The sequence below is a fragment of the Leptopilina boulardi genome, unplaced genomic scaffold (assembly GCF_019393585.1).
Source record: "Leptopilina boulardi isolate dan_hultmark-lab unplaced genomic scaffold, ZJU_Lbou_2.1 LbouV2_103, whole genome shotgun sequence".
Taxonomy (NCBI): Eukaryota; Metazoa; Arthropoda; class Insecta; order Hymenoptera; family Figitidae; genus Leptopilina; species Leptopilina boulardi.
Window position 1 is genome coordinate 403,156 of NW_026137645.1, and position 19,069 is coordinate 422,224.

The 19,069-nt window shown below is 27.3% G+C and overlaps 1 protein-coding gene across 4 annotated transcripts in view; it reads left to right on the forward strand.

The window, feature by feature from the left end:
• Positions 1-16,470, forward strand: part of LOC127276638 (gamma-aminobutyric acid type B receptor subunit 2) — a 225,943-nt gene extending 209,473 nt beyond the window's left edge. For all 4 annotated transcript variants that reach the window (XM_051297219.1, XM_051297227.1, XM_051297236.1 and 1 more), the window contains 3 exons: positions 991-1,191; positions 8,374-8,598; positions 13,855-16,470. In XM_051297219.1, the coding sequence (XP_051153176.1) occupies positions 991-1,191; positions 8,374-8,598; positions 13,855-14,567 (1,139 nt within the window). In that variant the 3' untranslated portion in view covers positions 14,568-16,470. The remainder of the gene's footprint in view (positions 1-990; positions 1,192-8,373; positions 8,599-13,854) is intronic.
• The last annotated feature ends 2,599 nt before the right edge of the window (positions 16,471-19,069 follow it).

Below are 19,069 nucleotides of genomic sequence, written 5' to 3' on the forward strand. Positions count from 1 at the left end.
TCCACAAAACGCATGTATTAACTGTCAATATCAATATATATGTTAAATACCCCCTGACGTCAGACCCATTTCTCGTATACAGTAGATTTTAATTTTATTAAGACCAATAATTCTGACGAACCTTCTCTCACCTTACATAAATCAATCTCTCCAATATAATGCCTGTTAAAGTCATGAAATTAAATTTCCTTTTCATCTCAATATATTCCGATATAAACCGTTAACTACGTTTATACACGTATATTGTTTCAACTTTAGATCTAAATGTCTCACCGAATAATTCTATTTCTCCTAATCCTGTTCTAAATACGAAACTGTCTAAGTCGTAACTTTAATGACTTATTATACGTATAGAATATTGTAATACAATTTAGCGGCCGCCTCCTTTAAAATGTTCTTTTTAAAAACAGTTTTTTCCAATTTTTTAAAATTGCTTCTCAGTTGTTTTAATCGATAGTAGTTCAAATCGCTGTCAGGTTGTTATTATTATCGTTGACTTTTTTTGTAACTAGACAAAATTTCCATTTATAAAGGTGTTGTAATTTATAATATATATTTTAGATGATAATGTATCATTTCAAAATTTGCTAATTCGAATAGAAAACAGAAAACTAATTTACGAATGTACCTGAAAGGAAGAGATAATATGAAACATATAAAATTTTAGAATATAATGTCGCACCAAGCGAGTTATATGATATTGAAATGTATTTCTTTTTTTTTTTTTATATAAAAACAAAATAATTAATAAAACAATTTCTTTAATCATAAAAGTAATATATAACTTAGAATTGAAACATATTATATTTAAAATTAGCAAATTATAAAATAAAATTTTATAAACTAATTTAAATTATAATAATTGACACGATAATAAGATATTCTATAATTATATAGTTTAGCTTCTTTATATGCACAAATTTTGCTCTTTTGAAATCGTGTCTTTTAACGGCACTACACGATCACGAAAATTACTCCCCGTGAATGTAGGCATGCGACGAGGTACCGTAGCGTTTAGCAGTCAACCGGATCTCCCGGATGGTGGTCCCAGGAGAAGCTTGGTCGACATTTACAAGCTTCACCAACGCAGAGAAACAGAGGGACCAACTCGTCTAGGGGTCTTTCAACGCCTAATCAGTCTCTTTGGCAGTCGACCATCAAGCAGAAAAGCTTCAACTGCATCCTTTACTGGTAATAAGAATTTTCCCATTTTACATTTTTATTCTATATATATAGGTACACTGAAAAAAAATTTATTTCATTCAAATAATTGACTATTGTCAAATAAATATTTACTTGAACAAAACAATTTTTATTTCAATTAAATAAACTGTATTTCAGTGTATATAATCGATAAATACAATAATTATTATTCTTTTTACACAACTAATTTGTACACTGAAAAAAATTTGCTTCACATTAATGACTATTAACCATAGTAACTTTAAATCTAGTCAGCGTAACCAAGCATCCTACACTGTAAAAAATTTCGGAATTTTTTCCAATAAAATAGTAGGATATTTTTCCGAAAGTAGGTGGAAAATACAGTTTTCCGAATAGGAAATATATCCGAAAAAAGGAGGAAAAATACTAATTCCACAGAAAAACGGAAATTCATCTAGAATATTTGGAAAAATTTCCGAAAATGATGGATTTTTTTCAATATAAGTAGGAAGTACTTCCTATAATATTTGGAGAAATGCTTTTCCCCATAAAATGTGAAATTATTTCTATTCTTTATATTTTTTAAGTGTTAATAATTTTCTGGAAAAGAAGGAAACATTATTTTTCTGCTGCACAAAAAATTATTTTTCGATTTGAAAGGTTTGTCACATCTGGTTTGTCTTAGGATGACCAGCTACAAGGGTTTTATTAAGATTATTATTAAAAATTTTATAGAAAAATTTAAGAAAATACAAAAATTGAAGAAATTGAAAGAAAAATAAATATAATTTTAGGAATTCCAATTAAAAGAATTTTAAAAAAAAATAAAAAAAACATTAGAATTTTATAAAAAAAAAATGAAGAAAAATCAAATTTAAGGAAATATTTATATAGTGTGTAAAAAGGGAAAATCGCGAATTTTATAAATTTTCAGAATAAAAGGAGAAATTGCATCATGAAACACTTATATACATATTCAAGATTAATAGAAGGATTACAACTAAAATAGGGATCAATTTTATAATTATTGGTAAAATATAAACTTTATATACATCAATTGATTCATTTTTATTCCAGGAATACAATTTTGACAAGAATTAATTGAAATTTCTATATAAAAAAAAGTGATTTCAAAAAATGGAAAAAACAATCTTTTTCAAAAATTCAAAAGAATTATTTAATCTATAGATTTTAGTAAAATATGAACTTTATGTAGGTTAATAGATTCGTTTTAATGCAAGAAATAAGTTTTTTTACCAAACAAAATTAAATTTACACAGAAAAAAATATTTTGAAAAAAAAATTTTTTTAATTTTAAAAAAATTGTAAAAAAAATATGAATATATTCGGAAATCCTTGTGTCAGATTTTAGGTATTAATGATTACAATAAGCATACAAAATTGCAGGACAATCCGTTAAAACGTTTCTGAGATAATTTATACACAATATTTTGTGACATACACATACACAAACATACATCTGGACATTTATTCAGAACTTCATATATATTAATTCTAGATAAAAATGAGTCCATATAACCCAATTTTAAAACATCAAAAATTGTCACGAATGCAAAGCTTCCTCTTGAGAAAGCAAAAAGATTCAGAAAATAAAAAGTAGGTAATAATAAAAAGAAATTGAAAAAAGTTGAAAAAATTTTCGAGTTATGAAAAAATTATAATTTATGGTAAAAAATAAAAATCTTTATTATTCCATCATTTGTAAAAATAAATAAATGTCAGAAGTTTAAAAAAAAAAATTTTTTTTTTAATGAATGCAAATTTTTTTGCAACAACAAACCATATTTGTTAGTTCTATTGTTATGTCATATTTTAAATAATTATTAATTTTGCCTAATCTAAACTTATAATTATACCCTGTTCTAACTCCTTAATTTAACTTAGTTAAATTAACTAAGTTGGGGAAAGGATTATTAAATGAATGTTTCTTTAAAAATGAAAATTATTTATTTAAATAAAAGTGTAAATGTTCTTAATTGACAATCAAATATTTTATAAAATCTATTTAATTTGATTTGGTAAAACTACCTTTTTATTTGTGGTGGCGGAGTTTCCCAATCTTCGTTTCTTGGCACCTGACTTTGATCTTCTATTGAGGTAATAAAGATTTTATTACTGGAAACCTTTTAACTGATGACAACACTTTAAAACTGTATTTTACACTTGTTATGAAGAACTTCTTGTATATATATTTTGGGAATCGATACTATGATCTTTTTACGTATAATTTGGGACTGCCTTGTTAGTGAAAGGTCTCCCATTATATAGTAATATTTTCCAATGTATTTCTCGCAGCGGGACCAGTTCGCCTCTATGGGTAGATTCAATGTCGGGACCTCACAGACACGAAAAATCTTTATTGCTTTTTCTTTTAGTAGTGGTGACTCCATAATAGATTTCCTGGTTTTTAGATCGTCTTTTCTAATTTTGAATATTAAGAACATCACACCTCTATGAAATATAATAATTTTACATATTGATTTACATTGATTATTTCTGATAACAATACATTTGTTATTTACAAATATTTGTTTACAAATATTTGTTTACAAATATTTGTTTATTTATAAACGTTTATTTATAATTTAATATTACAAAAATATTTATTTTATTAAAATTAATTATTAACAATTATTATTTATTATAAAAAAATGTGACGGTGACATGATTATATTATATATTTGTTTATTTATAAATATATTTGTTTATTTATAAACAATTGTTTATCCACAAATATTTGTTTACAAATATTTGTTTATTAAAGAACAATTATTTATTTACAAATATATTTATTTATAAAAGAATTTATTTTATATAAATATTTATTTATTAATTATTATTAATTATTATTATTTTTATAAAAATGTTACGGTGACGTGACACTATATTAACAATCCAATTGTAAGTGTAACAAATTATTTTTAAGGTTTAAGGACTTTTCAAGGATTTCAAGGTCCGCTGGACACCCTGTTTTTAGCACCAACTATTTCTAGATAACTTGTTTCCAAAATTTTAGTGTATAAAAAAAATATAACAAGAATTTTGCTTTTAACCCATCATCAATCGATTAGGCATGCAGGCAGAACAGAAACATACCTATAAAAATTTTTTTCTAAATTTCTTTCTATTGGTTTACAAAATGCTCTTTACAAAGTTCGTCAAATTCTCATTGATGGAACAATTTCAAAACTGTACAATTGTTAATAATGAAATAGTTATAAACTGTTATTATTAAAGTATAAAAAATTAAATATCACATATATCTAAAAAGTAATAATTGTACATTCGATGACTCAAATATATGGTATACAGTTATATATAAAGGCTTTAAATCAGATTAGAGATAATGATATAAAAATTTCTTGTAATTTATTAATTACACCTTCTATAGATTGTGATTTCGATTGATAACTTCGTCACGGTGTTAACCGACATTTTTGAATTACTATACACTATATAATAGTTACGACAATAAGTTTACAGATTTTCGATAATTGGCTCACAACACAAGCGATAAAAACCATATTTATACATTGTTAGCTTTTTATGAATCAAGCAATTACGAAACTCATATGCTTTTAGCTCCGCAATAGCAAGGCTTAAGGTTAATCGAAAGGAATAAATGCATTCCATATTCTTTAATAAAAGAAAATTTTTTTTTACTTGGATCTAACAGGGGATATAATTCCATTTTCACTTCTACTGATTTTAATTCATTTTCACTATTAGAAATTACTGACAGTGAAAATGAACAAATTTTCGAATTAATTTATAACTTACACTCAATATGAAAATTTAAAAATTCACCAACTTGATTTTAAGGGGTAACATCGCCCAAACACTTTTAAAAAAATCGAATTTTTTTTTTGCTTACATGGTCCCTTAGAGTGTTAGAAATAGTATCCCATTAGTTTTAAGTTGAAAAAAAATATGGAACTATTTTTAAAAAAATAATTTTCGGCGGATATGTCATTTAAAATTTTCAAAATCTGACGTCATATTCGTAATGAGCAACCTCAAAAACCCCCGAGTAACAAGTTTCAAGCAAAATTGCCCATTTTTAAAAAAATTTCCGCCATATTGGATCCGACATTTTGAATTTTAAATAAAAATTTAAAAACTAACGTCATATTTGTAATCAGCGACCCCAGAAACCCCCTAGCAACATGTTTCATGTAAATCTGTTAAATTTTTAATTTTGTCATCCGCCATATTGGATCCGACATTTTGAATTTTAAATAAAAATTTAAAAACTAACGTCATATTTGTAATCAGCGACCCCAGAAACCCCCTAGCAACATGTTTCATGTAAATCTGTTAAATTTTTAATTTTGTCATCCGCCATATTGGATCCGCCATTTTGAATTTTTTAAAACTGACGAGTAGTAATTTTCGTGAGCGTAAGCTCAACTTTTAAAGTGTTGACTTCTGTTTTTATGACTGCAAACTTAAACTCGTTTTTCTCGAAACAAGATTTTTCAAAATGGGCGGAAGGATTACTCCCACAGTTTTTAACGGATTTACTTGAAATTTGGACCGCAGCTTCAGGACACTATTCCTTAGGGAAGTACGTAGGATTTTTTAAATTGGTTGATGCGTTTCCATTCTGCAGCTATTTTTTGAGTGAATTTGCTTTGAAAAATAACATTTTTGGCATAAATGATATGCCATTTTGATAAAAATCGATATTTTTAAAATACCGTACGTAGTACTCTAGCAAATAACATCTTCTTTCATAATTCGTTTTAATTTTTTGTCTAGGTACTGATGGAAAATAGAAAACCTACCGCCTGTTGAGGCTGTTTTAAAAAACGTGATTTTGGTTGAAGTGATGAAAAAAAAAATTATTGGGTCATTCCATTTTATTTCACCTATAGTCGCGTTGCAGCCTACTTTTAGAAAAATTTGATATTTCGTATTAATGACTTTGAATATCCGTACAATTCATTTTTGACAATTATTTTATGAAATTTTTTTTTATTTACGTTGGAATTTAGTATTTAAGTTGAACTGAACGGAAAATAGGTTAGTTTGACAACTATGGAAATTTTATAAAAAAGAACAGAAATAATTCAGTTAGTAAATTTTTTTTCATTGATATTTGTTTAAAATAGTCTAATTTACCAATGTTAAATGATAATTGTGTAAAAAAGGTCAAAATACTACGTGAAAATTAATATTCAAACTTCCCTGTAAATGTCAAAATTTGTCACATTTTATTTATATTTTCCAAGAATGTTTATAAATATTATAAAATTTATTACTATCTAAAAATAAGTACTTTCCATGTACTTTCACATGATATGTTGGCTTTTTATTTTTATAATATAGAAATATGTGAAATTTTACCTTGAATATTGAACTTTTCAGGATTTTATCAGATTTTGAACACTTATATCTTCGCAGGCGATTAATGAAAAAATCCCATTTTCGTTTTAAAATTTATGTTAAATCTTCTTTATTCATCTTATCAAAATTTGGTGATGGAGAACGAGCTACTTTTTATTTTTATTCACTTTAAAAAATTCACCTTAAAATACGAATTTAAAGGTTAAAAAACAAGTATTTTTATAAATAATATTCATACAAATAAATCTATATTGAGAAAACCAACTTCAGTTTTATAAAATTATTTGTTTTTTAACCTTTAAATTCGTATTTTAAGGTGGATTTTTTAAAGTGAATAAAAATAAAAAGTAGCTCGTTCCCCATCACCAAATTTTGATAAGATGAATAAAGAAGATTTAACATAAATTTTAAAACCAAAATGGGATTTTTTCATTAATCGCCTGCGAAGATATAAGTGCGTTCAAAATCTGATAAAATCCTGAAAAGTTCAATATTCAAGGTGAAATTTTACATATTTCTATATTATAAAAATAAAAAGCCAACATATCATGTGAAAATACATGAAAAGTACTTATTGTTAGGTAGTAATAAATTTATAATATTTATAAACTTTCTTGGAAAATATAAATAAAATGTGACAAATTTTGACATTTTACAGGTAAGTTTGAATATTAATTTTCACGTAGTATTTTGACCTTTTTTACACAATTATCAATTAACATTGGTAAATTACTCTCTAAATTTGAATCAGCGGAATCTCGCTGATTCTCAGCTATAAGTATACCACTGATTCCAATCAGCTTATATGCACTGATGAATTAGTGGAATTTCACTGATTTTTTAGCGTATATCCGCTGATTGGTACCAGTGGTATACTTATCGCTGATTCAAATTTAGAGAGTAGACTATTTTAAACAAATATTAATGAAAAAAAATTTACTAACTGAATTATTTCTGTTCTTTTTTATAAAATTTCCAAAGTTGTCAAACTAACCTATTTTCCGTTCAATTCAACTTAAAAACTAAATTTCAACGTAAATAAAAAAAAATTTCATAAAATAATTGTCAAAATTGAATTGTACGGATATTAAAAGTCATTAATACAAAATACCAAATTTTTCTAAAAATAGGCCGCAACGACTATAGATGAAATAAAATGGAATGACCCATATTCTTTTTTTATTTTAGTTTAGTTTAATACATGTGTTTTAAGTTTAAAAAATCTAACATTTTACTGTACCGTTTTTTTTTAAAATAAATTATTGAAATAGACTCTATTTTTACATGCTCTGATGGGTGATGTTACCCCTTAAATGGAATAAAAAAATTTGTTTCAAAATATAAAGAAAAAGGAATAAGAATATTTGTAGATATATTTCCGAGGGGGAATTTATTCAGGTAGTCAAGTGTACACTCTTCCTGTAATACTTATGTAGTAACGTGTAATACCGTGTAATAATGCGTTATTACAGTGCTGTAATAACGCAAAAAACTCTGTAATATCTCTGTAATAATGTGTAATACTCTGTAATAACGTGTAATAACTTAGTAATAAGGATAATATGAGGTGTAATACCGGTAGTCAAGTGTACACATTTTTAACTAGTAAATTCCCCCTCGTATATTTCTAAAAGATATACGTATATATACGAGAGGAAATAGCCAGGGATTTTACCATATAATTTGAAAGCATCTCTTGGACAGTGTATGTCGATGCCATATTCCGAGGGTATTAAAACGTTGTCCATGACTCTCCTCTAGAAATAGAGATCTACTACTATTTTGACCATTAAGCCACTGGGTCAACAGTATATTGACATTAGGTGTATGGTTTTGTAGGTGTTGCATCAGCGTTGAGAGTTCATATGGGATACATTGCTGGTTTAGTGCCAGGGACGAAAGCTGCTTCAACTTATCAAGTGGACGCCCAGGGCACTCGTTCTCATCTTCGATGCGGGTCAGGACCAATAATTAGCATTACAAGTGAGGAAGATCGCCGACTGAGCCTCGGGCTTCGACGCAAAGAAAGCTCCGAACCAAGGGTCAACTTTATCCTTCCCTCTCGTAAGTTTACAAATTCCCTTTTACTCTTTACTCGACTTAATTGACTACTCCATCTTCACAGGGTATCAAAAAAAAAAAAAAAAGAAAGAAAGAAAAAATGAAATGTAAAGCTAACTACCTACTAAATATAAAGTGATGGATAAAATGTAAACGAAAAAATTAATTGAAAAAATATTTTATAAAATTATATTTACACAGGAATATATAATTATGTCAGAAATACTTTTTTAAATAGTTTAGAATTTTTAAGTATGTACTCAATTATTATTAATTTGTGCAATTAAGGTTATTTACATTTGTAACTGCGCAGTAAGCAATTAAAATTGCAAAGAAAAATTTATGATTCCTTTTCGCTATTAATTTTAAGGGCCGGCAGGGACCGCTGAAATTTCAAACTTTCGAAATTAAGGCTGTTTAAGGTTGTCAATTTTTTTTCCGATAATATTGAATATTTAAAACTGTAATATACTAGGGAAAATTGAAAAACAATTAATTCATTAATAATTTTTTTAATAAAAATCGCAATTTTCAAAAACTAAAATTTTTTTGTCGCAATTTTATTATTTTTCATTGCTAATTTTTTTAAAACACTTTTTTCATAATTCTGAACAATCAGTCGCATGGATTTTGAATAAATTTAATTTTTTCAAAAAATAAAATTTCTAAAAAATAAAAAATAAGGTTTTCAATTCATGACCATTTAGCTTCCTCATCATGATACACTTATATTCAAGATTGAAAGAAGGATTACAACTAAAATAGCGATCAATTTTACAAATATTGGTAAAATGTAAACTTTATGTACATCAATCGATTCGTTTTTATGCCAGGAATACGGTTTTGACAAAATTTATTAAAAATTTTCATGAAAAAAAAGTAATTTCAAAAAATACGAAAAAATTTTTTTTTATCAAAAATTAAAAAATGGTATAATTTATAGATTTTAAGTAAAATATAGACTTTATATAGATTAATCAATTTGTTTTAATGCGAGAAATCAGTTTTTTGGATAAAAAAATTATATTTACAGTGTAAAAAAAATTTTGGTTAAAAAACGTATTTTTGAATTTTTGAAAAAGTGAAATAAAAAAAAATTATATGGATATTTTTAGAAATCCTTGTGTCTGATTTTAGGTATTGTAATAAGCCTATAAAATTTCAGGACAAATATCGAAGTGTATTAGAGATAATTTGTACACAAGATTTTGTGACATACACACACACACATACATCCGGACATTTGTGTAAAACTTCAAATATATGCATTCTAGATAAAAATAAGCCCATATAACCAATTTTTAAAAAATCGAAAATCGTCACGAATACAAAGCTTCCTCGTGAAGAGAGGAACCAAAAATTGTAAAAAAATTTTTTTTTCATTTTTTCCATTGTGAAAAATGATTTTAGGTTCTAAAATAGTAGATTGTGTGGCAAGGGCGGAAAGTAGTCAATTCCTGACCGAGTGTGAATTTTGCCGCACGAGGTAAGGAATTGACCTTTCCGCCCGTGTTGCACACGATGTTTTTTGTCCCATTGTACGATAAACAAGACGCCTAAGGAAGTAAACTGGAGAAATACCAATGACCAAATATTGTATGTTAAAGATACTGGATATATTTTTATTATGTTTGAGGGAAATTTATATTATTATATTTTATAAAATTATTTAAAAATATTAAAAATTTGGTGAAATAATTATTTAAAAATACTCAACTTGAAAAATGTGTCTTAAATAACCCAAAAAATTACTTTTCTGCCCGCTATTGGTGGTTGGGCGGCAAAAGCCTACTTTCCGCCGGCTGTACCTGCACGGAAAGTCGCGTTTATCGTGCATGTTGAAAAAAATTTTATTTTAAAATAGTTACCCCTAAACAAAATTAATTAAAAATTTTAAAATTTTTAAAAAATAAAATTTCTAAAATGGCCAAAAAATTTTTTTTTTTTAATTTTGATAATTTACGATAATTTTTGATCCCAAATAATGACAGAAAAGCAGAATTTTTATTTAGACAAAATTAATTAGCCAGAAACTGAATTTGATGAAATCACAATTTGTGCGAAACGTTGTTTTGTAGAATATTAATTTTTCAGAATAGTAATTCAAAAGAATCTTAATTATGCAGAAAGAAGATTAGAAAGAATATTAAATCAACATAATATTCTTCTTTTCAAATATTGATTTTACAGAAAATGCAAATTAAATTGTCGAAAAGATCGAAAATCAATTTGACACAACTATTTTGAGGTTAAGTTTAAAATTGACCGCAATTACAATTTTTGTGATAATAATTTCTGATTGGTAAAATTTAATATTCGCGTCCAATTATTTCTGTCAAATTAATTTTCGACCATTTACATTTTCTGTAAAATTAATATTCGAACTGAAGAATATTATGTTAAATTAATATTTTTTTCTAATCTTCTTTCTACATAATTAAGATTCTTTTGAATTTCTATTCTGTAAAATTAATATTCTACGAAACGGTTTGCAGACTTTTTAAAAAATCATCTATTCATTTTTCATTTTTTTTTAAAAATTAATATGCTCTTCCTCTTCCTTATAACGGATGCTATTATTAAAAAATTAACTGTTAAATAAATAAAGAAACATAGAGTTTGATATACATATATTACACTTTTTTTAGGTTAGGTTTCGATTTTTTTATGAAACAAATAACATTGTGCATAATTACAGATACATTCAATAAAACTATCAATGACACAAATAAACTTTTTGTTGTTATTAAATAAAAAATTCTTATAATATGAAGTTCACATTGAGAACCACAATTATTATTGTTTTTATCTTTATATCTGTTCCATAAATACGTACAATTATAAAAAAACGAGGTCCGTCGAATTGGAATACCTTTTTTTTACCGTTCCATAAATAGGGACATTAAAAAATTGTTATACATTAATTAAAACAGTAATGAAATTTCAAAAAAAAAATTTAATTTAATAAATTTTATGAAAAAATAATCTCAGATCTATAAATAACATTGTAAAATAACATTTACCTATTTAGAAGATCCAAATTCAAAGAAATTATAAAAAAAATGTAGGTTATGTTTATGATTATTTTAACTTGATTAGCCCAAACCTCCAATCTTTTTGAAACTATGTATATCCACGTATTTTGACGCGCTGATTACGAAAATCATAGTGAAAATTGGCGCAAATCTGATTATCATGGTAAAAACCATAAAAAAACACCATAAAATTATGGTTTTTTGTGATTAACTCGTAAAAACGCAAAATTTCGAAAAATGTTTTAGACAAAAGTTGTAAGTCTCAAAAAAACACACATTTTATGTTTTATCTATTTTTTACCAAAAGTGATTATTTTTTGAGAAAAATAAAAAAAACAATAAAAAACATCAAAAATGATGGAAAAACAGTGCACATCATAACTATAGAGAGAAATTTGGATCCCACCCGACTTTGTCTGCAGAATACTTTCACCCATATCCGACCTCTCTCGCGTAACTTCCTCTATCTAATGAGTTCAGGTGAAAAATGTATATTACATAAAATGTGTGTTTTTTTAAGACGTACAACTTTTGTCTAAAACATTTTTCGAAATTTTGCGTTTTTTACGTGTTAATTGCAAAAAACCACAATTTTATGGTGTTTTTTATGATTTTTACCATGATAATCACATTTGCGCCAATTTTTACTAACATTTTCGTAATCAGCGCATCAAAATACGTGGATGTAGTTTCAAAAAGATTGGAATTTTGGGCTAATCGGAACTACACCCTAGAATATAAACGTAACCGTAATCGCAATCGTAAACGGAAGAATGTGTTAGAGAAGGATAGTCATATATTGTTGTTCTTCTCTTACTAATTCTTCCGTTTGCGATTGCGATTATAATTCCGGTTCCCAAACAGCGCGGTATATCCCCTGAATATCTCTTGAATACCACCGTGGAATATTCCCATGATCATCCAGGAAAATCAAAATGTCCGCATAATGGGAATATTCCACAGAGTGACATTCAGGGTATATTCCAGTGACATTGAGGGTAATATTAAAGGAATATTCCAGTGATATTGAGGGAATATTCCACGGTTATATTGAATTTTTTTTAAGTGTTGAAATAATAGAAATGTGTTATAAATTGTTATTTGAATGAGCAGGAAGATTAAAAACATATTTTAAAAAAAAATTCAATGTAACCGTGGAATATTCCCTCAATATCACTGGAATATTTCCACAATATCACCTGAATATCCCCTTATAATGTCACTGGAATATTCCATGAATGTCACCGAGGAATATTCCCTCAATGTCACTGAAATATACCCTGAATGTCACTATGGAATATTCCCACCCTACTGAAAATCCCTGTACAAGATCTTGTACAATTTCCTGTACAGGATCAGCAACTGAACTTGTACAAGTTCTGACCAGTTCCTGTACAGGAAAATGCATACGAATTTGGAACAAGTTCATGTGTGAGATCTTGTACAAGATCTGGTGCAAGTTCTTGCACAAGAAAGATACTTGTACAAGAAAATGTACATGATCTTGTACAATTTCATGTATAAGTATTTGTACATGAACACGTCCATGTTCTTGCACATGTTAATTTTTTTTTTCTGTACTAAAAATTAAAAACTTCAAAGGCTGCGCAATAGTTTACTTTAACCTTTATAGCTGCGCAATAGTTTTTAGCATGCATGAGTTACGAATTTTAGTGGTTAAAAATGATCAAAATCTCAAATTTTATTTTAAAAAATTTTTTACAACTATACATGTGCAAGAACATGAACGTGTTCATGTACAAGTACTTATACATGAAATTGTACAAGATCATGTACATTTTCTTGTACAAGTATCTTTCTTGTGCAAGATCTTGCACCAGATCTTGTACAAGATCTCACACATGAACTTGTTCCAAATTCGTATGCATTTTCCTGTACACGAACTGGTCAGAACTTGTACAAGTTCAGTTGCTGATCCTGTACAGGAAATTGTACAAGATCTTATACAGGGATTTTCAGTAGGGCATGATGCGGACATTTTGATTTTCCTGGAAGATCATGGGAATATTCCACGGTGGTATTCAAGGGATATTCAGGGGATATACCGTGCTGCTTGGGTTACGTTTCTATTATTGTGCTTAGGCTTTAAACGTATTTTTTACATCAAACTATCATAAACATAACCTACAATTTTTTGCCCCATCTATATAGTGTTTTTATCTCAGATTAAAAATTCTGATGTAGAATATTTTGTTTCCAACAGATTCGAGCGCAAATAATTCATCATCATCACGTGAGAAAATTCGAGGTTCACCTCGATTTCCACATCGAATTGTACCTGCCAATAGTCTCGGGACAATTTCTTCGTTTTCAACTATTGGAATATCAAGACCACATCGTTGGCATTCGATGGAGGATGCATGGAAACCAAAATTCACAGGAACCCCACGAGGATCATGTCATCAAAACAGTGATGTCTGGGCAACGCAAGAAGTTGGAATTCCCCTTAGTGAATTGGGCAACACATTCCGCGGGAGACGACCTCCGGACTATCAATCATTGAATTTAACAATTCCAGCTGACTCAGACGTCAGTCCCGACGATGTAAGACTCGGTAGTGATCTTCGAAAACTTTTTCAAGAAAAAGATGATGTATCCGAATTGAGCAGTCCCATTGATTTGGAACAAAGAAATAATCTAACAATAATCACATCGCCAACTGCTCTTAGGATATCGAATGTGATTGCCGAACTTTCGAGAACAAATGGATCAATTGTGACTGTTACCAGTAGTAGTAGTAGTAGTAGTTGTTGTTGTAGTAGTAGTGCTCAAGAAAATGGTTTGGGTGTTTCAAATGAAGAATGTACAGTATCTCAAAGTTCCAGACAAATTTTGCGAACTAATTTAGACAGTCAAATTTATGAGACTGTGGATTTGTCCTCGTCATTTGATGATCATGGACCCACAGCCGTTTAATTTTTAATGAATGTGTTCCTTAGTTGACGTGCCAAAAACAAAATCAGGCCCACAGAAGATATTCTTGGATAAGATTTGCAAGTCTATTTATTAAGATGAAATACTGACATAATATATTGTATATTTATCGTGCATGCGGAGAATTCTAAGGGACCAAGGCGCTTGTTACTTGAAAGCCACTAAATGTTCACTATATGTCCTATATTATATGTGTAAATTATCGCGCATATTTTCTTAAAAAAAAATCTCTCGAACTAATTGAGATTAATCAAATAACCATATAGAATATATAATGGATCTTTAAATGTGTGAATTCTATATACAAATTTGCGTTTATAATAATTGTATTAAAATTTTTCATTTTGGCAAATTCATATTTTTTTTTAATTATCATTTAATTTTTCTAATACAAATTTCCAAATGCCTCGTTTCGAATGATATTTCTTCGCTCTAGAAGATTGTATAAATAATTAAGATTTATAATTCTAATTACGACAGTTAGATGCAATTTCGTTTCACGAGTCCATTGATACAAAAAATTTGTTTTTCACTATATGTCACGTATGTTTTTTCAGAGACGAATGAATAAACATTAAAGATAATTTTTCAAAATTATGATTTAAGAAAAAATGTGCCACAAATTGAAGTCAAGCGTGCTTTAAAAAAAATATATTTTAAAACAATTTTATAAAATCAGCAAACTATACACTGAGAAAAATGTTTAGTATCATCTACCAAAGTTTGGTTCTCTCTACCAAATTTTTTATTTGATATATGTGCAACTAATCCGTTTGGTTCGGGCTACTAAATTTTTTCGTTGAATCATTTTGTTCGGTCTACCAAATTTTTTGTTTTGCACAACTAACTTATTGTTTTTAAGCAAACAAAAAATTTAGTTAACTGAAAATTTTTTTTTTGTTTTCTCAACCAACTTATTTTTTTGTTTCACCCTTTTCTCTTTATATAACCTAACTATGCCTACTTAAATTAATTTCTATCGCGGAAAAAACCTAACACTGCTGGGGCTCGAACCCTCAGACTACGCAACGCTAGTCGAGAACGCTGACCACTACTCTACGAATCCTACTAACAATTTGAGATTAAATCATTTTCACAATGTATAAAAGCTGGAAAAAAACTTTCGTTCTTGTAACAAGTTTTATTTATTTATTTTCACTACACAAACTTTTTTTTTTAAAAAATGTCTGAAAAACATAAAAACTTCAACACTGAAACTTCACGACGCGAACGACATATGGTTAATGTTGACATCCCGTGAATGGGAAGCGACGCCATATTTACGAGAAGAGCGCGTGCGCAATACAGCATGTCAGCTATTTAGTACTGGGAACCAAACTATTTAGTTCGTAAACATGAAAGCTTCAAATACATTTTTTGGTAGAGCCAACTAAACTTCCCGATTTATTGCCACTTTCTATTCTGTTGTGACAACCATATTTTAGTAACGCCAACTAAAAAAGCTCAACTAAATTATTTTCTTATTATTACGAAATTATTTTTCTCAGTGTAATTTTGAAGTATATTTACGTTACTACGAGTCACAAATGCAAAGAATTTAGGATAAATATCGTAAAATTAATAAGATATTGGCAAAAGAAAATTATTATACCGGGTGACTCACAAAAATTCATTTAAACTAAAATCATTATAAATTATAATTATTTGAACGATTTTATTACGTTTAATTAAAAAAAAATACAATGCTGCCATGTTCCACGGAACTTTTGCCGAAATATTTATTTAGTTCACTTTAAAAATCTTTTTTATATATTAATTGACGGTGAAGGCTCATTTAAAAAAATTTTTACATTATTTTAGGGGTTTAATTTATCAAAAAATCATATTTGTAAGACAATATCTTTACTAAAATTGTTCAAAAAAAAAAAAAAAAAAAAAAAAAACTTTTATAAGTTTAGGGAGGTTAACTCCATAAGACACAATGTTAATTTAATTGCAAATATTTTCAAAACTAGACAGTGAAAATTATCTAAACTTTAAAAAATTACGTAAAATTATTTCAACTTTAACATATTTCAAAAGCATAAAAAAATCTTTACTTTTTGTTATGGCATATTCCTACTTAATAGAATTTTATTCCGTAGAATATTATTTTTGCAAAATTGTATTTTAAAAGAATCTTAATTTTGCAGAATTAAAATTGTAAAGAATTTTAATTTTACAGAATATTTATTTTTTCTGTTTTTAATTTTACATAATTTCTATTTAACCAATTTGTCAAAGCTGCAGAATTTTTATTTAGACGAAAATTAATTTTAATCGGAAATTCAATTTGATCGAATCTCAATTTGTGCGAAACGTTGTTTCGTAAAATATTTGCGAAAAAATAAAAAAAATTGCAAAATTGCTAATTTTGCTGAATGGTGATTCCAAAGAAACTTAATTATTCCTGAAACACAATTTCTGTGATAATTTCTGATTGGTCAGATTTAAAAATCGGGATAAAATAGTTCTGTCTCAAATTGATTTTCGACCATTTTGCGTTAATATTCGAACAGATGAATATTCTGTTAAATTAATATTCTTTCTATTCTTCTTTCTGCATAATTAAAATTTTTTTAAATTACTATTTTGTAAAAATAATATTCTGTAGAGTAAAATTTTATTAAATCATAAATCTGAAAAATTAACTTTAGTGTTTATTCATGCGTCCCGTTTTTTCCGATGTAGGGCAGTGTGTAGATGTGCGGTCAGATTATTGTAAATGAAAATTTTATAATTTTAAAAGGAAAATTGCTTTAAGAGTACTCGCGAATTAAAGATCAAAAAAATGTTAAGACTCTTGAACTAAAGAGTCAATTAAGTCAGTTTACAAAATTTTTTTAAAAATTGTGTCTCACCCAAAAAAATTTTAATTTATTTTTCATTTTTTTATCAATTTGTTTTAAAAATGCATTTTACCAATCGAAAGAGCGTCGTCAAAAAAATCTGTAAAAATTAATATTTTAAACTGGAAATATTTTTTTTTTATTATTTAATTGAAAAAATTATGTTAGCATCATCAGTGCTTTTAAAAATTAAAAACCTTTTTTTGTACCTTGATCACTTTACGTGAAATCCCCCATAATTGGAAAAATATTGAAATTCAATATTATAATTTCCAAGTATTATCAGTGCGTCGAAGTGATTTTGGGATTTTATTACCTTTATACCTGAATCCCGAGTTTTATGTTTACATTGAAGTGTAAATAGTACCTTACATTAAAGGTCGTAACAATTTAACAATGGAAAATCCCAAAGATAATTAAATCACTTGCAATTCGTGTATTGACCTGTTTAGACGTGCTCAACGTGAATGTAAATTTTCCAAACAATTGCAAAATTTTTGCTGTGTTAAACGTACATTTTGTTTGTTTTTTTTTGTTCCGAGAGTGTTCGAAATTCTTAAAACCGCGATCGTTTAAATCTTTAGGAAAAAGTATTTAATTTTTTAATTTAAAAACGTGATTTCCGGAGTGTTCGAGATTTTTTTTAAATCGCGTGTGTTTCCAGCAGATATTATCGTCCGAAATTTCTAATAAACGTCGGTTACATGCTGAGGTTAGAGAAATATTTTTTTATAAATAATAATAATAATAATTTTATTTTATTGTATAATTTATTTATATTTTGTTTACTATTTGTATTTTATATATTTTTGATAGACTTCCTAAAGAGGAAATCATTTCGGTTTTGGAACGTTTAGGCGCGGATTCACAGTTTGGCGAATGGGGCGAACGCCTCCCTCCAAAAGTCCATTATTTTCATATGTAATATTAGTAATATTAAATTCTTACAAAAATTCATGTGTCATTTTGAAACAGATTTCATCTGTAATTTAATCGTAATTCGTGCAGTTTTATTCGGAAAAACAAATACAAATTAAATTTTACTTTATATTTATTTTTTTTTTTTTTTTCATATAAAAACAGAGTTTTTCATAATTTCACTGATTTTATGTTGTTTTGAGAGGTGGGCATTTGTTTAAGACATTATAGTAATTATATAATTAGACTTTTGTGTATCTCGAACTACTATTTACAAAAAACATTGGAAGTATTTATCAAAATATAAGTACCATGTATTTTTTTTCCTACGAAAAATCTGATTTTTCATTTTTTTCTGATTTTATGTTGTTTTAAGGGGTGGGGCATTTGTTTTCGATTTTAAAAACTATTGGACTCACTTTCTGGCATCTCGAACTACTATTTCCAGGAAAAAATTGAAAGTATTTATCAATATATAAGCATCATGTATTTTTTTCACGAAAAACCTGATTTTTTCATTTTTTTTCTGGTTTTATGCTATTTTAAGGGGTGGGGCATTTGTATGTGATTTTAAAAACTATTGGACTGACATCGGATTTAATTGCAAAGTTTAGTGAGAATTGTGTAAAGATTTAAATGTCCGAATTAAATAAATGTTTAGTGTGAAACTTTCCTGAACATTTAAATGAAATTTTTGCCTAATTATAATTAATAATA